This window comes from Mustelus asterias, chromosome 12, assembly GCF_964213995.1.
Source record: "Mustelus asterias chromosome 12, sMusAst1.hap1.1, whole genome shotgun sequence".
NCBI classification, from domain to species: domain Eukaryota; kingdom Metazoa; phylum Chordata; class Chondrichthyes; order Carcharhiniformes; family Triakidae; genus Mustelus; species Mustelus asterias.
The window spans coordinates 63,074,027-63,097,675 of NC_135812.1; the positions used below are offsets into that span (position 1 = coordinate 63,074,027).

A 23,649-nucleotide genomic window follows, 5' to 3' on the forward strand; every position below is an offset into this window, starting at 1 on the left:
GAGAAAATGTCAAAAGGAAACAGGAAAAAATAAATGTTCAAAAGGCAAGAGGAAAAAAACAAAAAAGAGAAAAAGAGCAAAGTGAAGGTGAATTCTTTTCATAAAGTGTATTTCCTCCACCACCCCACGCCCAACAAGAGCTAAAGTAGCATTTTGTTTCCAAATTTCAAACCTTAAATAATGGAAGCCAATGAATTTTATGTTTAAACATTATCTGAACCCATTGACTATCATTACTGAATCTCTGCTCAATTTACTTTCTGCTTAATATTACAACATCTAATATAACAAAGTAATAATAGGGGCTTAGTGAAACGATTGCCAAGTTTCTGCTTAAGCTAAAGATGCACATTCACTTATCTAAGTCAAATGTTTTAACACCTTGTGACACTGTAGTGCTGCTAGTGTTGCAGGCACATGAGTTTGAACACAATGTTCATCTTCCACTATGGAAAGATGGCTGAGTCAGCAGCTTCCTTGGAAGACAAGACTCAAAGATCTTAGCTTAACTCTTCACCACTGGAAATAACCACCCCCCCCCCCCCCATATTTGAAGTTACTTTAGGTAACAAAAATCGCATGGTACAATATTTTCTGACCCATTTTAACGTCATTTCTGATGTCAATATAATAGTCCTCAGATCAGGTTGCAACTCAGAGTGTTCACACATTCCGAGTCAGATGTCATCCTGAGTTTTTCAGCCACAGAATTATAATTCTGTTGTGCGTGTTCTGACACTGACTTTCCTTGCATTTTGTTTGAAATAGTATCTGCATTTTGTTTTCAATTTTGTTTTTGTAGATGTTTAAATATTTCGTTTTTTAAAAATTTTAGTCAACAAATAGCTGATGTGAATAACATTTTGGTGACCTGACATTACATCTGATGCATGCAGTATACTTAAACCTGCAAAGGAAGTCCAGCACACAGATGTTGCATTTTTTGACGGACCTGGAACATGGAAAGAAGGTTGCTCAGACATGCCTGGCAGAGGTTGGTAATCGTGGGGACGTCGGATCTTCAAAGACTGACCCTGGAAGATGATGCCATCGAATGCCATGGCTTGTGTCGTTTCATCAACTGAACGGAACTAGGAAGAAAGACCAACAGTAGAATATGAAAGATACCATATTTTTAAAAAGGCAGAGCAAACAGACAATAAATCAGACCCATAAAATGCTTAAATGCTTTTAGATGGAACAGGTCTTAACTGAATCAAAACTCAAGGCAAAGCTGTAACAGCAGCTCTGTCCTCTGGCAAGATTTAAATAAGATGTGACTTTCACACAGGGAGGGGAAAGTAGAAGTTGGAAGGCAATTCAACCACTCCTTGCATAACGATTCAAGACCAACACCGTGTTATAATTGCTTTAAGAGACCAATAACTTTAAAAGAAATTTGAACTTCCCAGTTAAGAGCTGAAAGGATGACACAAAATTTCATGTTACTGTAACAAAAGACTAAAAGCACTATTGACCAAACATTTAGCACACCCATAAACATACTTCATAGATATAATTTACACTGTCCATTAAGTAGATATTCAATTCTCATGCAACCAGTCTAAGGTAATTCGTAGCGAGGGTTTATTTCGGTTCTTTTTTTCTCCCTCAAACTGGAAACTTTTAATCGCAGAACTGTCTTTCACAGTTAAGTTCTCTCTTTCTAGTTTAAGCTAAGCGAATCTACTAGCCTAATTTTAAGTCCTCACAAATTGTCTTTTTAATCCTACCTAACACAAGCTCCCATCCACATTCCAGCTTGGTGAATCACAGCATCTTGCAATTTGTAGCTCCCTTCCCTCTCCCAGATTCTAGAAGGCTAACTTTATCTTGAGTTTTCAGAGATAGCACCCAAAATCCATCTCTGTGGCAATGGACAAAGTGATTCACAAGAAGAAATGTTGATTAGCTATCCTCAAGACCATCCCCCCCCCCCCCACCACCACCACCTCGTCCTTGGAAATAAATGGACAGTTTAAAGCACAATTATTTTTTAAAATTCATTTGTGGTACATGGGTGTCACTGGTTGGCCAGCATTTATTGCCCAACCCTATTTGCCCAAGGAGAATCAACCACATTGCTCTGGCTCTGGAGTCACATTAAGGCTAGAAAGGCAAATTTTTTTTAATAGAAACCCTACAGTGCAGAAGGAGGCCATTCGGCCCATCAAGTCTGCACCGACTACAATCCAACCCAGGCCCTACCCCCATATCCCTACATATTTACCCGCTAATCCCTCTAACCTACGCATCTCAGGACTCTAAGGGGCAATTTTTAGCATGGCCAATCAACCTAACCCGCACATCTTTGGACTGTGGGAGGAAACCAGAGCACCCGGAGAAAACCCATGCAGACACGAGGAGAACGTGCAAACTCCACACAGACAGTGACCCAAGCCGGGAATCGAACCCAGGTCACTGGAGCTGTGAAGCAGCAGTGCTAACCACTGTGCTACTGTGCCGCCCCATTATTAGTGAATCAGATGGGTTTTTCCAACAATCGACAATGGTTTCATGGTCATTATTCGATTCTTAATTGCAGATTTCTTTTTATAACTCAACATTCTCAATACTTTTTTTGGAACTTGAGACTCAAGCTGAATAGCAGCACGCAGGCTGCCGCCAATGACTCAAAAGTTTTAACACCTTCTTCCCAGTAAAAAATCTTGGCCCCCTTTAATCTTTAACAATCAAATGCCACCTTCAGGAAACTGTGGACCTGCATGCCTAGATCCCTCTATATACTAATATTTCTAAGGGCTCTACTATTTACTGTATACTTTCCTTCTGTAGTAGACCTTCCAAATCCATCACCTCACATGCGTCCAAGTTAAATTCTGCCATCTTTCTGTCCTGGTCTCCAGCCAATTTATATCCTGCTGTATCCTCTGACAATCCTCCTCACTATCCACTACCCCCCCCAAATTTTTGTATCATCTGCAAATTTACTAATCAGACGATTTACATTTTCCTCCAAATCATTTATATATCTTACAAACAACAGAGGCCCCAGCACTAATTCTTGTGGAACACTGCTTGTCACAAACCTGCAGTTAGAAAAGTACCCTTCCACTGCTACTCTCTGCTTTCTACACCCAAGCCAGTTTGTATCCATTTTACCAGCTCAGATCCCATAAGACTTCACCTTCTGTATCAGCCTGCCATGAGAAACCTTATCGAAGGCTTTACTAAAGTCCATGTATACAACATCCACTGCCCTGGTCATTTTTTTGTCTCAAAATAACTCAAGTTTGTGAGACACGACCTCCCCTTCACAAAACCATGCTGCCTATCGCTAATAAGCCTATTCTCTTCCAGACATGAATATATCCTGTCCCTAAGAACGTTCTCCAATAATTTTCCCACCACTGATGTAAGGCTCACAGGCCTATAATTTCCCGGTTGTCTCTTCTGTCCTTCTTAAATAGAGGAAGGATGTTAGCTACTCTCCAATCCTCTGGTACCTCGCCCTTGGCTAAAGAGGATACAAAGATTTTGGCCAAGGCCTCAGCAATTTCTTCTCTTGCCTCTGTCTTCTGGGATTGACCTTATCTGGCCCTGGGGACTTGTCCACTTAATGTTTTTCAAAACCTCCAATACCTCCTCCCTTTTTATCTCAATATGTCCTAGAATGTCAACATCCTCCTTTCTACATTCACATCCTTCTCTTTTGTGAATACTGATGCAAAGTACAGGTCATTTCTGTCCTTTCATTTTACCCTAAATTAAAGACAGGATCTCAAAATATAACATCCTTATAAACCCCATAATTGTAACAACTGCCAGAGACTTGGAAGCAGATCGTCTGTCTATCTTCTCCAATGGAAACATGTACTCAACCTAAGCAACTAAAGGCAGGTAATGGTGAAATTCTTACATAAGAATTTTTAAAAAAATTACAGGAAGTCATTTTATAAGCAGTTAACCAAGAGGCAGAAAATACAATGCGTTCCTTCAACAACTGTTACTAATTCAAATATTCTTCTCATCAGTTATAGATTTTCCTCCAGTAATTAATGCATGCATGTTGAATGACACGCCCAATTATGGCCTAAACTGTCAAGTTCAAAGTCAGTTTACAAATTCAGTTCAACCATTCAATTAGATTACGGTCTTAACTTTTCAAATAAATATTATTCTATATTTTGAGATGCACATGCCTTCAGAAGGATTAACCAAAGGCAGTGCACAAGGAACTATCTATTTGATGGCAAATCTTCACTTCAAAATAAAGATCCTATCAATGATCCCTGGACGAGCACACATTTTATGTTCAGTCCAAGCATCCAACAACTTGCCCTTCAAAGCGAAGAAGTCTGGACAAATATTTGTTTCAGAAATAATTGGATAGAAATGGAGGACACAGGCTTACCTCGAGAAAAGCAAAGTTTTTATCTTGGTTGATTTGCACAGCCAGTACAGGGTTCCCTGGAGCCTGTGACAACCCAGCAAGGCGCATCTGAGCATTAAAGAAATCTGCCATGGCTTCCTAAAGGAATAAAGGGTATTCATAGACACTTTAAAATCTGCAATTGAGCACCGCTGTATCACAAATGCATGCACTTTTCCCCATACCGACATGCTTAAACAGACAACAGTTAACAGCTGTTTTCTATTAAACCCATACAATCCTACCCACACAAGAACCATTATCAAAGTTAGTTCTTCTGACAATCTGCAAACATGTTACACAAATGATTATGGCTGGGGGGAGAAAGAGAGGCATTGCTATTTACAGAAGGTCATAAAAACAGCTCAAATTGTTGTTCCTGTCTCTCTACCTTATCAAAGATGCTATGGGGGAAAATTTTTAATATGGTTTTATGACTGCTTTCCACGTGTTCACCTTGGCTCTGAGCATTGAAAGGTCTATTTGATCAGAGGAAGAATGCTGGCAACAGACACATGCTCACTTCTGGCAAAAGTTGTTGTACAGCAATCACAAAATAAACCACAGCTGAATTTTACATTATTGAGCCTAAAGATTCAAATATCAATTCTAATTAGCTCAATGTCACATTGCATGGTACACTGACCCATTAAATTTTGGGGGGGATGGGGGTAGCCAAAAATGTTACAAAATCCAAAAAGCCCCATGCTTGTAAACAGTTAAATAGAATTATTAATACTGTCTTTAGATGTTGTTAATCCGGACACATCTTATTCCCATAAACAACACAGCAATAATTTTTTGAAGACAGAATTATTAAGACACTGACCCATGGAGGATATAGCAATCTCTATACCTTGCTAATTCTGCTCACATCCGATTTCTGGCATGCTAAGTCTTCATTTAAAATTCTTATTCCCTTTCTGGCCTTGTTTCTCCACAACTCTAAACCTCGTCCATGGTCTGAACTCTTCACTCCTCTGACTCTGGCCTTTTCTGTCTCTGTCCCAACTTTTTGTCTTATGTGTGTCTTCAGGCAGCATTGACTCCATACTTTGGAATTCCTTCCTTGTATCCATTATTGTTTCTACCTTCATCTCCTCCAAGTGTAAGCCTTTGCTCAATAGTAACACACACATCTGAGCTAACATAGATTCAAGCCTAACTCGAGACTTGAGCAAGTAATCGAGGCTGACACTGCAGTGCCATACTAGGAGTGCTGTGACATTACAACCATTGGCTTTTGGATGAGGAGATGCTGATCTGAAGCTTTGCCAGCCGTCAACTGGATGCAAAAGATCCCATGGCACTATTCGAAGAACAGGGAAATTAACCTTGCGCCCTGGCAGACATTTATCTCACAAAGAATACTTTGCTGTGTACAAATCGGCAGTTATGTTTCCACATTACAACAGCGATTCAAGTTCAAAAGAAAGTATTTTGAGATGTCCTGAAGTCATGAAAGGCACTATAAGAATGCACGTCTTCCTTCGTTTGCAATGGTTTTTATTGTTGCACATTTTCATCCAATTTAAACCCAATAAAATCAGGAAACCATGAAGCATAAACTTTATTCTCCTTCTTAGCTGCAAAACCAGTACAGACTGGGATTTTCCAACTCCTGTGCTTGTAACCCTGAAACACAGTATCTACCATCTCTCCCACCATTCATTTTGAAAATGGGAAGGCAAGCACACACGTAATGATTTTTAGCTAGATGATCCATTTCTTCTCTAGAATTCCCAGTGCTTTGACCCATCTACCCGATCTTTTCTTTCAATCATTTTAATTAGATTGGTTGTTGTTGTGTCATTAAGTCAAACCAACACAAGGACAATAAAATACATTTCGAAACTTTGCACTTGCCTCTGTGACACCAAAGGGTATGTTACCAACATACAGTCGTCTGGCTTGCCTGGTCATTTGGCTACCAATGATAGGAACCTGTGTTGGTGTGATCGTCACACCACCTACTGTGGAAGTCGCCAACAGTGCTGTAGCAGGGATCTGACCAGCAGCTAAGGAAAACAGAGGGAGACACACAGATTCTTTTTCTTAGTGCAATATGGATATGTTCACTGAAGAGCAACACTACAACAGCCAGATCTAGTTTTCATTAAATGCAACATAATAAATTGGAAGAATCTACCTTGCATTGCCTTGTACTGCATTGGGGTAATGTGCTCAAAGCCTGGAGGAGGCACATCCCAGTATCTGTAGGGCTTCTTTCTGCGAGAGCGACGGGGAGACCGACTGTAGGGAGAAAGCAAACAAAACTTGCAAAATGTAATGCTTTCAAAGAGAAATGTATGCTACTGAAACATCAAAAGTTATTTCGCACCCAGGTAGGATAATTTTATCTGTGATTTGAAAAATTCATCACATACTACAGAAGGGTAGATCATAAAAAAACTTATTGGATCCAGTGAGAGACTGCCCTACAAGCAACATAAATGTTTGGATCCTGGCAAACCTCTGCCCCAGAGAAACAGCTAAGCTATCAACAGAATGCACCTTACAGGGGAAGGGCAGGCTGGCATCATGGAATCTCTGGTGTACACAGCACCTTATGTTGACTAAGGTTGATTCTTCTACATTTGGCAGCATCATATCTGGAGTTTAATTTTCATAAGAGCAGATGGATTTTAAAAGTAAAAAGTGTTTTAATATGATGTGCCATGTGGTTATCCTGCAGAGTTCTTCTGCCATAGGTTTTAGCCAGATGTTCCATTTCTTCTCCAGAATTCCCAATACCTTGACTTGTTCTCATTGAAAGTGATTGAAAAAGAGAACAGGTGCAGTGAGGATTGTATCAGTCCTCTCAGTTTCTCAATAGTACTTGCTCAATTTTTTCTCCCTTAGGGCTACAGCTCTCATTTCCTACTTGGACATCCTCAAACATTACAGAAAGGTGGTGGAGTCAGGACCATTACCTGGTCAAAAACTGAACAACTATCTTGAGTCTTTTATCTGTCAGTCTTCTGTAATTCCTCTATTTACCCAAAGTACCTATTTCTACAAAGACTATGCAGCCTCTGAACTATACCTGTAATAACTAAATGATCAACTGCCACTTTGTTAACAGGTTCACCACTGAATTCAAGATGGTGCAAGTTGCTTTCATCTCCCAGAACATCAGGACACACTAAGAATTGACTGGGAGTAAGCTGTCATGTTGTCACGGAGTAAGGAAACTATTGACTTGATTTTGACACCAGTGCCCAGGAGGACCAGCCCTTAGTGTACAGGTACATGTCATATCATTCACCTTGATGTACATTAATTCTTTCTGGACTACAGCATAACATTTTGTCAAGGTTAGTAGCCTGCTTTGTGCTGTTATCGCTTCTCGGCCTTTTGGCTAAGATCAAGTGTAGTCTGCTGATGCTGCACTTGGTAGTGGTCATTGGGTCACATTATAAACTTCATATGTTTCATATGAAGCAATTTTTAAAAGCGGTACCTCGGCCTTTTGGCTAAGATGCAAATGAGATCAAGCCTTGGAGGAGGAATTCTCCGCCTCCTCCAATCAGCTTGGCTCATGTAGATCAGGCCCAAGACAGGGTATAGGATTGCATGCCCTGTCTTGTCAGCCTGGATCGGAAATGTCTCAACTTGTTGAGACTATGATTCGGACTTGATTTGATTGAATTGGAAAAGTATTTTAAAAAAGGGATTCAATCCATGAGACAGAAACCCAAGTTTTCCTAACTTTCCAGAATTCTTAACCCATTCTGCTCTTAGAGCCACTACTTTAAATCTTGGGATGATATGGTTGCCTCCAGACAGAAACAAGTTTAAAAAGGTATGGGGAAAAGGACAGCAGAATGGAACTTCAAGTACTAGTGCAGATATGACAGGCTATATGGCCATCCTTAGGACTGTAAACCTGAAGATAGTGGTCAGCAGCAGATTTTTTTTCTTTCAAGAAGAGAACATATTCTGAAGGATGAACAAATTGCCCAATCACATGGAAATTCTTTCTAGATTTGTCCAAAGAAGAACGTCTGTAGGAGTGGCATTCTGTTTTGGCTCCGGTGTAATCAAAAACTAAAGACTGGAGAAGATGCAGACAACCCACTGGATAACTATCCAGTTTGTTGAAATAATGCTCAGAAGAGCTAGTCCTATAAATATATATGCACATGTTTGAGTGATGATGCAATGGAAATTGATGTGCATAAAGAGAAACACTCTGTACTGGCGTTGAGTGCTGAGAACAATTCAGCTCGACTGTGTTGCCTCCTCTCAGTAGTGTTTAGCCTTTGAACCAGAGTACAGTGTGGCGCTGTCCACCACTATGAGTTTGCACCTTTTGGACAGAAAGGAAGAAAATGACGGGCAAACAGGTATCTTTTCTAGCAGGAGTGTTAATTAGATCAGTTGAATCAACCATGAACATTCAAAATAACGACTCTTTAACAGGATGAGGGCTTCACTAACTAGGTCAGCATTTATTGCCCATTCCTATTTGTCCTCGAGAAGTTGGTGGTGAGCCATCTTAATCTCAAATGGCACAATTAAAGAGAACTAAATATACTGCAAATAGTTTCCTGTGTTCTGACTTTTTCTAGAAATTGTCAGCTAATCAAATCCTCCAGTTTTCACTCTGGATCATCCACTGCCACCACCTGACATGTTTCCAGTCCACTTCCATGCTGCTCTGTGATGGCTGTCACCAATGCACAAATCTCATGATTTATCCTTCCTTCTTGGGAGTCATCTGGCCTCTGCCAAGTGCCCTTCAAGATGGCATAGCCATGGTCAGCACTGCTACAGCCGGCACACTCAATACTCTTCAAGTGTTATTCATGGGGTGTGAACAATCAAGAAACAGCAAGTTACCTGTGACGCTTCCGTTCCCGGGAAGTGCTTCGCTTATCCCTGCTTCTGCTTCGCCCTCCTCGACTTCGGCTGCGCTTATCTCTGCTTCGACTTCTCCGTTTTTTGTCCCGGCTTCTGCTTCTGGAAACGCTTCGACTTTTCTTCTTGTGCCGTTCCTTTTCCCGTTCTAAAAATGAAGGCCATGAAATTTACAATCAATTCGCTGAATGGAAAAAGAAAACCTGGCATGTTCCAAAAAAAGTAGGGCAGCTAATCCAATATTGCCTGTTTTACACCATCATCCAAAGCCAGTTCCACTTGTGGGTGGAATTCTGAATTTGGGTAGCCTCTACTGGAGGCAAAACTTAATTTAAGTACCAAAATAGCTGATCTCACACACAGCAAAATGGAAGATTAGCAAATTTGCCACATCACCCTAGTGCAACACAGATATTCTTCTAAAGGAAATGGAAGGAAGAGCTGTTAAAACACATTTCTGGACAGCATGTAAAAAGTTTCACTTGTCTATTCTCTAGGACTGGCATCTATATTTTAGGTTTGGGGGAAACAAATTAGTCACACCTTCCAGTTGCAGGTCAAACTTCTTCAGAATCTAAGAATTAATGCCCTGCCCCATGCTAAGCATCACTGAATCCCTATAGGAGACCATTTAACCCATTGAGTCTGCACTGACTCTCCGAGAGAGCATCCCACCCAGGTCTCACCTCCGTAACCCCATATTAACCCTGCTAATCCCCCAATCTACACATCTTGAGATAATGAGGGGTAATTCAGAATGGCCAATTCACCTAACCTGCACACCTTTGGACTGTGAGGAAACCAGAGCACCCATGGGAAACACATGCAGACACAGGTAGAACATGCAAACCCCATACAGACAGTCACTCAAGGCTGGAATTGAACATGTGAGCTAATGGTGCTAACCACTGTGCCATCTGGTGGTTGTATGAGTATGAACAGCAGACTGTCACCTTGATTAAATACCACCCTAAGAATATAAAGCACACAAGCAAATAAGAATGCATTTCACCACATTTTACTGAGTTTGTGGTGAGTATATAGCTTTAGAGATGTAAATTTAAGCAGACTGAAAATACATTCACTGAGTTGCTACCCACTCTAAGTATTGCAAGGGGCACTGATTATCAGAATTTTCCAATTCAACAACAGCAAAGTAATCTGAATTCAAATCCAAAGTCGCTCTATTGACAAAGCAAGTCTTGTTCTAAAATGAAACAATGTTTTACTGACATGTTATTTTAATGATACCGACATCGTTCTGTCACATTGCCAATTTTCTTTAAATGGGCACCTTTAGAATTTCAAAGCCTAACTTTGTTTTATCTCAATTTTTAAAAAATTCATTTGTGGAACATGGGCGTCGCTGACTGGCCAGCATTTATTTATTGCCCATCCCTGGTTGCCCTTGGAGGGCAGTTGAGAGTCAACCACATTGCTGTGGCTCTGGAGTCACATATAGGCAAGACCAGGTGAGGAAGGTAGACTTCCTTTCCTAAAGGACATTACTGAATTCGCCCCCACTTTCAACTGTGAAAACTGTTCTCAATTCAGCTCATTAAAACTTTGAAAGCATCACAGACTCTAGGCCTGACACCCCCACTTTCAACTGTGAAAAACTGCAGCAAAGCACAGATAGGCAAGTAAAATAAGAAAGGTGAGCACAGATATAGTGCATAAGAGGCAGCAGCACAAGTAGGCAAGGCTACTAAAAATAAATGGAAACCTAGTTTTGTATTTAAAGTCATAGCCTAAAGATAGAATAGCAAGAAAGTAACAATTTAAGACCTTAGTTAGGCTCCATAAGTAATACCGGCCACCCCAATGCAGGATGATTTAAAAACCATTTAAATTTACTGGGATGTTTTAATGGGGGGGCGGGGGGGGAGAAACGGTTACAAAGACAGACTTATGGCTTTACTCTCATTAATATCAATAGGATTTTTAAAAGAGATTTCAAGGTCTTTTCAAGGGAAATAGATTAGAAAAAATAATAGTATGTGTGAGAAGGTGACAAGAGGAAAAGAACTTAGAGGATTACATAAGCATGGAAACAGACCATTCAGCCCAGTCTATGTTGGAATTGACACTCCACTAATGCCTCCTCTCAGCTTTCTTCATCAAAAACCACCATTGTAACCATTTATTCCCTTCTTTCACTTAAACTACTCTCTGTGGTAGCGAGATCCACTCTATTCTCATCACGCTTTGGGTGAAGAAGTTTACTTGGAATTTCTTTTTGGATTTCTTGGCTACTTTCCTTTATTGATGTCCTCTTAGATATGCTGTTCCCCACAAGTAGACATATTCCCTCTGTACCTACCCCACCAAACCTTTCATAATTTTAAGGAATTTTGAAGTTACTCCTCAGTCTTTTTTTAAAAAAAAATCACAAATTGAAGGAAAATGTTTATTTGCACAGTGAATTTGAAGGTACAATCTACGGCCATGAACCTTTGTTAAAGCAGTTCAGAAAATTAAGAATTAGCTGCTTGAAAACTAGGGATATTTACAGCAGGGTTTAGGATTAGACTAGGTGGCTCACGTGATTAAAACTGCTGGCCAGACTTGAAGGGCTATCCAATCTGCCTCTTCACTGTACATTCTATAATTCGTCACTTGTACTGTAAACCAAGCTCGCAGCATAAACAAAGACACGATGGTTGGATTATAGTACTCAAGCCCCCCCACTTGAAACAACAACATCCAGGCATTTTGTAGCTTTGATGATATTGATAGTAGTGATCTTTCCCATCTTTGAGTCTTATTGTTGCTGCACTAAATAACCCATATGTAGAATACCTTTCAGTCTTTATTCATGGTATTTCTCTTCTGAAAGGTCACCCGGTTCACATTACAGTATCCCTTCAACCCCCAGGATCAGAGGTTTTGTTGGGGGAGAAGAGAAATGAACAAAGAGAAAGAAACTTCATGATCTTTCAACTGCTCTATGCAATTTTGAATTAACTTCATGCTAGAGTTCTGTGGTTAATCAAAGAATGGATCTCGCCTCATGTAGCTGTGTGAAACATTATGATTCTATACAACAGGGACGAAACTAAGCGATGATCTGAAATTGGGAGCTTCACATGAATGTTCAAAGTTTCACATTTACATTGCACTTCCATTTTAAGTTCTCTCTCATTTAGTTCTACTTTCCCTCCATTAACCAAATTTGGAAATGTCTGAAATCTACAGTCTTCTCCCCTAGCAATATGCTCAAACTCTGAACATTGATAAAAAAGGTGAAAAATAACAGTTGCAAATCTTATGTGAAGCAAATAATTGACTTGGTGATCTCCTGTGGAGTTTCTCACAGGAGTCACAAGTTCAGAACAGTCCTACAGTTCAGTTGTTAACATTTGCTTAAAGGGCCTTAATACAATGCTCAATTATTTGCTATGGGGACATTAAAGATAAAATACTGCTACATGGCCTCAATTTCTCTAGATTGGTTTCTGGGCTTTTCCCATGTTTGCTCAATAACCTCTCTAATTTATCTCAAGATCAGGGGGAAAAAATTTTATTTCTTAAAAATAAATAAAATTTGGAGTGCAAAATAAAACATGGGTAAAAATAGATTGTCCACCAATTCCAGTAGATAACAGTAGAATGAAATGTCAATATCAGGTAGGAAATTATACAGGACAGAATTCATTCATAAATATCAGGAGACAGGAGTGTTAATATTCCCACGGGTCCTAAATTTGTATGACATTTGCCCACTAAGTCTAATTTTCCATTCACACAAACCTCACCAAAACAACATTCTTAAAAAGTGTGCATCAACGTTGATTTGTTAATTTTACGAGAAAGCAATAGATGTACAAACAGTTCTTCAAGAGAGCTGAGACCATATAGTTCAATCCATAATGCCATGCACTGAAAATTCAATCCCTATAATCAAGTTTTTAAAACTCTTTGATGGGATGTGGGTGTCAAACCATATTGCTGCGGACCTGGAGTCAGATGTAGGTAGATTGCCTTCCCCAAGAGACATGAGTAAACCAGCTATGTTTTTAGAATAATTGGTGACAGCTTTATGACTGACATTACTGAGATGAGCTTTCAATGCCAGATTTTTTAAATTAAATTAAAATTCTATCAGCTGCCATGGTGGGATTTGAATCCATGTCTTCAGTGTATTAACCTGGGCCTTTGGAATGCTAGTCCAGTGACATTTCCACTCCGCCACCATAATTTTACCACTGTGAAATCCATCACCTGTTTGGTATAGCAAGGGTTGAGTGAAACCTGTATGTGTTGGCAATTTCTTCAATACACTCCATCTTGTATTGCTTTGTAGAGTAAATGCATAATTTACAGAAGGTAAAAGCTGGTCAAAACTGAATGATTCAAAGAAAGAGTCTAATCGCAGTGTCTGTGTTATTGGACTTCTTGCACCTGTTGCCATTTCGCAGCTATCGAAACAGCTGGGGAAACAGCAACAAGGCTTATTGAGCTTTATATAAAACTCAGCAGGTTAGCCCTCAAAACAGCAGTACAATACTACATCCTTAGACAAATGGATTCAGAAAATTTGGGGCTTTGCTCAATTAGAAAATAAATCGTAGATTGACAAATCCAATTAATAGTCATTAATTCAACTAGAAAAAATATAATGCAGTTGAACAAATTCAAAAACTGAATTAACTATTTAGATAGAATTGAAAAACATGGTGAGAGGTTTAAAATATTTGGGTTTGGGAGATGAATACACATCTGCAATTATTTCAGCACTCTCTCAAAGCAAATTGCAGGCACCAATTTAATGTTTGAAGTCTTTTAAGCATGTATTTATTGCCATACAGACCCAAGTTGCCAGTTATCTCACAAATGGTTATGCCAGAGATGAGTTCATAATCCAAGCTAGCACTCTGAGTTGTATATGTGCTGTCCTTCAGGCAAGGACCCCACGTGCTTACATGTGGATAAAGATACATAAAGAACCGGTGGTATTATTTGGAAAACAGCACAATCCCTTTCCCTCATGAGCCTCGACCAAAACTCCACCTTCAATCAACATCAAATGCAGGAAAAAAGGTCAACAGCTCACATGTAGGACGCAGAATGGTTGCAATGTTTACCTCCAAAATAAGTCACTGCACTTCAAAGATATCCATGATATAAAGCGCTTTGAGGAATTTCAACACAATGAATTATATAGGCAACAGCAGCCGTTTTTTCTCTTAAGTGTTTAAAAACATTGAAACAGTCTGAACCACACACATTCAAAAGTTGAACAGAACAAGTTACCATGATTTAACAAATAATGACAAATGACAAAGTTGAATTCAGCAGTGGGGTTCAAGTAGCCATTCAAACAGAATTTCATCAAATTTACAGGACAGAAACAGATCACTCACTCCAACTGGTCTATGCTAGTGTTAATGCTCCATACACCCAACAGCATCTAACCCGATTGCCAGGTTTTTATATTTATTTCTCCCTGGTTTCAGCTAGCTTCTTAAAAACGTATTAAGGCTAGTCACCTCAACTACTCCATGTGATAGCATGTGGAACCATAGAATACCCAGTGCAGGAGGTGGCCATTTGGTCCCAACTCTCCAAAAGAGCACCCCTCTCCCCCCCCCCCCCCCAACCTCTACTATGGCTAATCCATCTAACCTACACATCTCTGGATATGAAGGGGCAATTTAGTATCACCAACCCACTACACCTGCACATCTTTGGACTGTGGGAGGAAATGCATACAAACACAGGAAGGATGTGTAAACTCCACACAGACAAGGCCGGAATTGAGAAAGCTTAAATTTGGATTATGCCCAGAAATGGCAATATTTCTAACATTTGCACTTTCAAATCTCAAACTTCTTCAGAACGTTAAGGATCTCTATTAGGTCACCCCTCAGCAGAATATTCAATAATGTAATTAAATTCCAAAAAGGATATTGAGGTACATGGTAGTGCCTGCACTGTTACTATTTTCCTCCCATTGTTCAGGCAACCAAAAATTTTCAAAGGCATATGGAAATTTGGTCATTATCTTGGAGTTGGAATTAAAATAGTTGAAAGTTATGTTACAGTTAAATAAAGATTCCCTTTGGAGAACTATTGACTCCTGGGCACCACAACTCACAAAGGATATACTGCATAGATTCATCAGGACAATCCTCCTTCAGGTACCATGCTTGGATGCATTGGCAACTTTGGGCTTCCATTGGATTGATCCATAATCATGCTTGGCAAAGTATTGCAGCAGTTTGTGATATGGCTGACAGGAAACTCCCATTCTTACCACCTGCCATATTGGAAGCATTTGCAGACTGATAATCTCTTTAGCCATGCTGGGAATGTATCTTTCATGGCCATCAAGTCCATCTGCTTGATTTCATTGGTCAGAATATTGAATACAGGAGTCTTGTTGAAGTTGTACAAGACATTGGTAAGGCCACACTTGGAATACTGTGTACAGTTCTGGTCACCCTGTTATAGAAAGTATATTAAAATAGAAAGAGCGCAGAAAATATTCACTAGGATGCTACCAGGACTTGATGGTTTGAGTTATAAGGAGAGGCTCGATAGACTGGGACTTTTTCTCTGGAGTGTAGAAGGCTGAGGGGTGATCTTTTATAGAGGTCTATAAAATAATGAGGGGCATAGATCAGCTAGAAAGTCAATATATTTTCCCAAAGGTAGGGGAGTCTAAAACTAGAAGGCATAGGTTTAAGGTGAGAGGGGGGGAGATACAAAAGTGTCCAGAGGGGCAATTTTTTCACAGAGGGTGGTGAGTGTCTGGGACAAATTGCCAGAGGTAGTAGTAGAGGCGGGTACAATTTTGTCTTTTAAAAAGCATTTAGACAGTTACATGGGTAAGATGGGTATAGAGGGATATGGGCCAAATGCGGGCAATTGGGACAAGCTTAGGAGTTTAAAAAAAAAGGGCGGCATGGACAAGTTGGGCCAAAGGGCCTCTTTCCATGCTGTAAACCTCTATGACTATGTGAGACTTGAACCCAGAACTTCTGGCCCACTGACCCACTGCACAAGACCCCATTCTGACTAGAATGATAACAGAATTAAATTAGCTCTGGTGAAGGGTCATCGACCTGAATGTAACTCTTGTTTCTCTCTACAGATGGCGCCTTACATGCCGAATATTTCCAGCATTTTCTGTTTATGCAGTTGCATAGACAAAGTCCAATTCTTCTGAATATAGAAGAATAAGGATTGATCGGTTTTAAAAGATCTGAGTGAGAAATTGTATCAAATGTAGGAAATCAAAACAAGGAAGCATAAGTGAGGCTGGCGGGGATGCGGTGGGGTTGATATCAATGGAAAATTATACAGATTGTTATCCAAGCATATTTGAAGAGTTGAAAAACCAAGGCTGGTAGATTATGGAATGTGGTGAGATCAAAGAATGGTTACAGCACAGATGGATGTTGGTTGTTTTGCCAGATCTCAGCAAGTGCAACTTCGTCTCCCTCCCTTGTCCTTTCCCTGTAGCCATGCCCAACTATTTCTCTTCAGTTACTCATCCAAATCATATTTGAAAGCCAAAATTCAACCTGCCTCCACCATACTCTCCAGTAGTACATTCCAGGTCCCAAAGACACACAATCTAGAAGTTTTGCCTCATGTTGCTGTTCATTCCTTTGTCAATCACCACTGGTTCACAACCCTTCGACCATAGTTTCTCCTTATCCACTTTGTCCAGATCTGTCATGATTTAGAACATCTCTATCAAATCTCCTCTCCAGGAAGAGCAACCCCGGCTTCTCTAATCTATTCACATAAATGGTTCCGGGGATGAGAGACTTCATTCTCATAAATTTCTGCGCTCACTCTAAGACATTTACTACTTCATAAAATGTCCAGAATTTAACACAATTATTCAGTTGAGGATGAACCAGAGTTTTATAAAGATTCATTACAACTTCCTTACTTTTACGCTTTATGCCTCTACTTATGAAGCCCAGGATCTCACATGCCTTTTAAACTGCCTTGCCAGCTTCAATGATTTGCACTCATAGCTGCAGGCCCCTCTCTTCTTGGATCATTTTCAGAATTGTATCCTTTATTTTATATTGCCTTGTGCTTCCTACCAAAATTGATAATTTCACACTCCATGAAATTTCATCTGCTCCGTGTCTACCCATTCTACCAGCCTGTCTTAGAGATCTAACAAAAATGAAAATCAGGGGAAAACTTTTCACTGGTTGGAGTCACCAAGGAAGATGGCTGTATTGTTAGAGGTCAATCATCTCAGTCCCAGAACTTCACTGCAGGAGTTCCTTAGAGTAGTGTCCTAATACAACCATCTTCAGCTGCTTTATCAACAACCTTCCCTCCATCACAAGGTCACAAATGGAGACATTTGGTTATGTTTACACTGTGAAATGGTCTGTGCCCATATGCAGAAAGACCTGCACAACATTCAGGCTTGGGCTGATAAGTTGAAACCAACATTTGTGCCATACAAATGCCAGGCAATGTCTATCTCCAACAATAGATAATCAGTCCAATGGCATTACCACCACTGAATCCTCACTATCAACATCTTGGGGGCTGCCATAGACCAGAAACTGAACTTGACTAGCCATATAAATACTGTGGCTACACAAACAGTCAGAGGCTAGGATTTCTGTGATGAGTAAGGAGCAAAGGAGGACCAAGAGATTGATTGAGGGGAAAATGGAGTACGAGAGTATGCTTGCAGGAAACATAAAAACTGACTTAAAAGTTTCTATAGGTATGTGAAGAGAAACAGATTGGTGAAGATAAATGAGGTCCTTTACAGTCAGGAACAGGGAAAATTATAATGGGGATCAAATAAATGGCTGACAAACTAAATACATACTTTGGTTCTGTCTTCACAAAGTAGAACACAAATAACATATCAGAAATGTTGGGGAACACAGGGTTTAGTGAGAGGGAGGAACTGAAGGAAATCAGTATTAGTAGAGAAACAGTACTGGGGAAATTGATGGGATTGAAGGCCGATAAATCCCCAGGGCCTGATCATCTACATCCAGAGTACTTAAGAAAGCGACCCTAGAAATTATGGATGCATTGGTGGTCATATTCCAAGATTCTATAGACTGGAGGGTAACTAATGTAACCCCACTATTTAAAAAGGGAGGTAGACTGAAAACAGGGAATTATAACCAGTCAGCCTGATGTCAGTAGTGGAGAAATTCTAGAGTCTATTATTAAAGATTTTATAGCAGGACACTTGGTAAACAGTGGTAGAATTGGACAGTGTCAGCACGGATTTATGAAAGAAAAATCATGTTTGACAAATCTACTGATATTCTTCGAGGATATAACTGGTAGACTTGATGAGGGGGAGCCAGTGTATGTAGTTTATTTCAAAAGGCTTTTGACAAAGTCCCACATGAGAGATTAGCATGTAAAATTAAAGTGCATGGGATTGGAGGTAGTGTATTGAGATAGAGAGAAAGCTAGTTGGCAGACAGTAAACAGACTGGGAATAAATTTTCATGATCATTTTTCGAATAGCAGGCAGTGACTAGTGGGGTACCGCAGGGATTGGTGCCAGGAGTGTTGCGCGAGTGGGCAAATGCATGGCAGATGCAGTATAATATGGATAAATCTGAGATGATCTACTTTGATGGCAAAAATAGGAAGACTGATTATCTGAATGGCTATAAATTGAGGAGAATGTGCAACAAGATCTGAGTGATCCCACAAACCAGTCACTGAAGATACGCATGCAGGTTCAGCAGGCCGTGAAGAGCCAAATGGTACGTTGGCTTTCATAGCAAGACTGAAGTACAGGAATAGGGATGTCTTGCTGCAATTATATAGGAGCTTGGTGAGGCCACACCTGGAATAGTGCGCACAGTTTTGGTCTCCTCACTCGAGGAAGGATGTTCTTGCTTTAGAGGGAATGCAGAGAAGGTTTACTAGACTGATTCCTGGGATAGTGGGACTAACATACAAAGAGCGATTGAGTTGGTTAGGATTATATTCGCTGGAATTTAGAAGAATGAGGAGGGATCTCATAGAAACCTATAAAATTCTAACAGGACTAGACTGGGTAGATACAGGAAGGATGTTCCCAATGGTGGGGTTGTCCAGAACCAGGGGTCATAGTCCAAGGATGCAGGATAAACCTTTTTAAAATCGAGATGAGGAGAAATTTCTTCACCCAGATTGCAAAGCCTGTGGAATTCACTACAACAGAAAGCAGATGAGGCCAAAACATTGTTCCATTTCCAAGAAGGAGGTAGATATAGTATGGGGCAATGGGGATCAAAAGAGCAGTTCTGATCCCCTTATTTAATGAACAATATTATTTTTATCGAGGCAGTTCAGAGAAAGTTCACTAGAATGATCCCAGTATAGAGGGATTGTCTTATGAGGAAAGGTTAAACAGTTTGGGACTCTCCTGGAATTCATAAAAGTGAGATATCCCATTGAAACATATAGGATTCTTAAGGGGCTTGACGGGGTAAATGCTGAAAGGATGTTTTTCCTCATGGGAGAGTCGAGGACCAGAGGACACTGTCTCAGATTAAAGGGATGCCAATTCAAGACTGAGATGAGCAGGAATTTCTTCTCTGAGGATTGAGTCTTTGGAACTCCTTACCACAGAGTTGTGGGGGCAAAGTCCTTGTGTATATTTTAAGACTGAGATAGATTTTTGATCAGTAAAAGAATCAAGGGTTACAGGGAAAGGGTAGAAAAGTGGACATAAGGAATGTCGTCGGATAGCCATGATCCTACTGAATGGTAGAACAGGTTCAAGGGGCCAAACGGCCTACTCCTGTCTCTATTTCTTGTGGTCTTTTATTATATTAGGCAGGCAGGGAGAGAGATCAGGCTATTGAGTTGGATGATCAGAATGATGGTGCCACAGTCTCAAAGGGCAGAATGGTTTACCCCTATTGCTGTTTTTTCTGTGATTAACTCAGCTCCTGAATCCCCAAATCTATCACCAAGGCACAAGTTAGGAGTTTGTGGAATACTCTCCACTTGCCTTAGATGAGTGCAGCTCCAACACCGCTCAAGAAGTTCGACGCCATCAAGGGCAAAGCAGCCTGCTTGTTTGACACCCCATCCGCCATCTTACAAATTAATTCCCTCTACCACTGATGCAATGGCAGCAGTGTTTACCATCTACAAGATGCTCTGTAGCAACTCAAAAAAGCTCCTTGCAAACCATGACCCCACTGCCCAGGACAAAGGCAGTAGAGAGCAGATGCATGGGAACATCACCACCTGCAAGTTCCATTCCAAGCCACACACCATCTTGACTTGGAACTATATTGCTTTCCCTTAACTGTTGCTGGACCAAAATCCTAGAACTCCCCAACAGCATTGTGCATGTATCTACACCACCTGGACTGCAGTGGTTCAAGGAAAATTAGGGATGGGCAATAAATGCTGTCCTTGCCAGTGACACCTACATCCAGTGAAATAATTTTTAAAATATTCTTTTTATTCCACTTACTAATTCTCCTCCGTTCACATTGCTTCCAAGCTTTTTGAAATTGTACCCTGTACACCCAAGTTGAAGGCATTAATATACATCAAGAAATGTGGCCCGAACCTGTTTACCTTCCTCCAGTCTGAAAAACAACTGCTCACAATTCGTATACATTACATCAACTGCATTACCCTCATCAACCCTTTCTGTAATCTCATCAAAAAAGTTAGTTAGTTAAACACAATTTGCCTTTAACAAATCCATGCTGGTTTTCCATAGCAAGTCCATACTGTAAATTCTGTCCACTCTAAACATTTCTCCACCATATAACTGACTGCCCTGCTTATTGCTACAAACTTTTGATCAAGGACAAACCATTTGCAATTCTCCAGTCCTCTTCAAAGGAAAATTGGAAGATTCTGGCCAGTAACTGCAATTTCCACGGTTACTGCTCTCAGTATCCTCAGGTGCTCGCCATTTAGTCCTACTTATTTATTAAGTAATCAGCCTAATACCACCAAATATTTTAGCCCTCCAGTATCTCAGGAACCTCTTCTTTCACTATTACTTTGATCCACATATTTTTCCTTGATTAAAAGGAAAACACAAGACACAGAGGGATAATTTAGTACCTGCATAGATCCTCTTTTGGGTCTCAAATCGAATCTCTTCTTGTTTGACTATTTATATGCCGACGGAAGACTTTTGGATTCCATTTTATGTTATCGGCAAGTCTCTTCTCATATTCTCCCTTTACCCCTCTTTTTAATCTTTAACTTTTGTCTCTGAACTTTCTATATTCAGCCTGGTTATTACTTATAATTAACCTAATGTCTTCCATACACACCCTGTTTCTGCTTCATCTTACTCCCCATCTCTCTCCAGGGAGTTCTGACATTGAACTGATGATATAAGGTCATCAACCCAAAATGCTCATACCATTTCTCTCCCCACAGACACTGCCTGCTGTATATTTCCAGAATTTTCAGTTTTAATTTCAGATTTCCAGCACCTGCAATAATTTTTGTAAAATAACTTCCTCTTTGTTCTGTTACAACTTTGCTGGCCAACCTTTGATTCCAGATATAGAGAACTTTCTTCCTGAAAAGGCATGTGAAAGAAGAATCTTTTAATATTTTTAAGGTAGAGGGGGATAGATTCTTGGTGAAAAGGGGACAATAAGCTACCTGGGGCAGGATGCAGATTTGAGGGCACTGTCAGATCAGCCATGATCTTATTACATGGTGGAGCAGGCTTGTGGAGCTGAATAGCCTACTCCAGCTCCTGGTTTGTAACTGGGGAACAAGACTATAGGTCTAGGCAAAATACTGTGGATGCTGGAATCTGAAACAAAACAGAAAATGCTGGAAAATCTTTGCAGGTCTGACAGCTGTTAGACCTGCTGAGATTTCCCAGCAAGACTGTAGGTCCACTTCTTCTGATCAGAGATACAGTTCAGCCATACTGTAACAATGGGGAAATCTAGACTGGGGGGGGGGGGGAGAAACGGAGGAAGAGAAGAAGCCAAATGAATGTGGAGGCCGTGAGGGCGGGGCAGATTGGAAGGGGGCGGGTGGAGGGGCTGAATAGTCTCCTGATCAGGGCTAGTGGCGCCCGACAGATGCCGGCTCCGAGCATGCGCAGCGCCCTCCTCTCTCCCCTCCCCCTCCGGCTCGATGTCCGGGCCACGAGTTTTAATTAAACTCCGACAAGCAAAGAGCCCGAACCCGATTTTAAAAAAACAAACGAACGGAAGCCTGTTTCCGCAGGCCGACTCACCTTGCCGGTTCTCGTGCAACTGTTTCTCGAATTCGTCAAAATCTGACATTTGTATCTGTGTAATCTCAACGCTTTTTAAAAAGGAAATAACGGAAATAAAAAAAAGAGGTGTCTACTGTTTTCCCGACGGTGCCTTCATTCGGTGTTGAGGGGCGGGCGACAAGGCCCCGGCTCGGTCTCTCACACACACAATGGCCGCTTCACCGAGCGCCTCGCGCTTGCATCTCCCTGACCGGGCTGCTGACTGACAGCCCGCCCGGCCAATCCCCACCCACCCCGGGCCCTGCCCGGCCAATCTCCACCCACCCCGGGCCCTGCCCGGCCAATCCCCGCCCACCCCGGGCCCACCGCCTCCCCGGCCGGCCAATGGCTGCAGCGCGGGGGCGGGACCTCGGCCGGAACGGCGCACGCGGAGGGACAAACCGCCACTGGGAGGATCTCACACTATTATCTCCACACACCCTCCACTTACACCAGCTGGAAACCCTCATCCCCTCACATCCTCCACTTACACCAGCTGGATCCCCTTATACCCTCCACCCTCATCTCCTCACCCTCCACTTACACCAGCTGGAAACCCTCATCCCGTTATACCCTCCACCCTCATCTCCTCACACCCTCCACTTACACCAGCTGGAAACCCTCATCCCCTCCACTCAGACCAGCTGGAAACCCTCATCCCCTCCATTTTCAGCAGCTGGAAATCCTCATCCTTACACCCACCCTCATCCCCTCACACCCACCCTCATCCCGTCACATCCTCCCTCATCCCCTCACATCCTCCATTTACAGCAGCTGGAAACTCTTATCCCCTTATACTCTCCACCCTCATCCCCTCCATTTACAGCAGCTGGAAACCCTCATCCCCTTATACCCTCAATCTCTCATCCCCTCGCATCCTCCATTCACACCATCTTCAAACCCTCATCCCCTCACATCTTACACTCACACATGTGTGTTTGTACATATAAGATTTAGAGTAATAATTAAATCCTCCAAGTTACATCCAGTAAGATGCAAAGTTTTAAAATTTGTTTATTTTCCCCCAGGTTTGTATAGCATTTTGCATTTCCATAGTTCACCTATTCTCTCTTAGCCATTCCCTAAGGATGGAGGATGAATTAATTCCACTCCGGTTCAATGGGCTCTGAGATAGAGAGGCATAGAGATATACAGTACGGAAACAGGCCCTTCA

The 23,649-nt window shown here is 41.1% G+C and overlaps 1 protein-coding gene across 4 annotated transcripts in view; it reads right to left on the reverse strand.

Annotated features, from left to right (window-relative positions):
* LOC144501524 (splicing factor U2AF 65 kDa subunit-like) overlaps window positions 1-22,700 on the reverse strand; it is a 43,998-nt gene extending 21,298 nt beyond the window's left edge. Inside the window, exons 1-6 of one of the 4 annotated variants that reach the window (XM_078225345.1) lie at window positions 22,455-22,700; window positions 9,239-9,404; window positions 6,543-6,646; window positions 6,260-6,411; window positions 4,376-4,492; window positions 986-1,091 (exon numbers count right to left, since the gene is read on the reverse strand). In XM_078225345.1, the coding sequence (XP_078081471.1) occupies window positions 986-1,091; window positions 4,376-4,492; window positions 6,260-6,411; window positions 6,543-6,646; window positions 9,239-9,404; window positions 22,455-22,503 (694 nt within the window). In that variant the 5' untranslated portion in view covers window positions 22,504-22,700. Of the gene's footprint in view, window positions 1-907; window positions 1,092-4,375; window positions 4,493-6,255; window positions 6,412-6,542; window positions 6,647-9,238; window positions 9,405-22,454 lie in introns of all 4 variants that reach the window. The other 3 variants (XM_078225344.1, XM_078225342.1, XM_078225343.1) reach the window with 3 other exon arrangements.
* Between the last annotated feature and the right edge of the window lie 949 nt (window positions 22,701-23,649).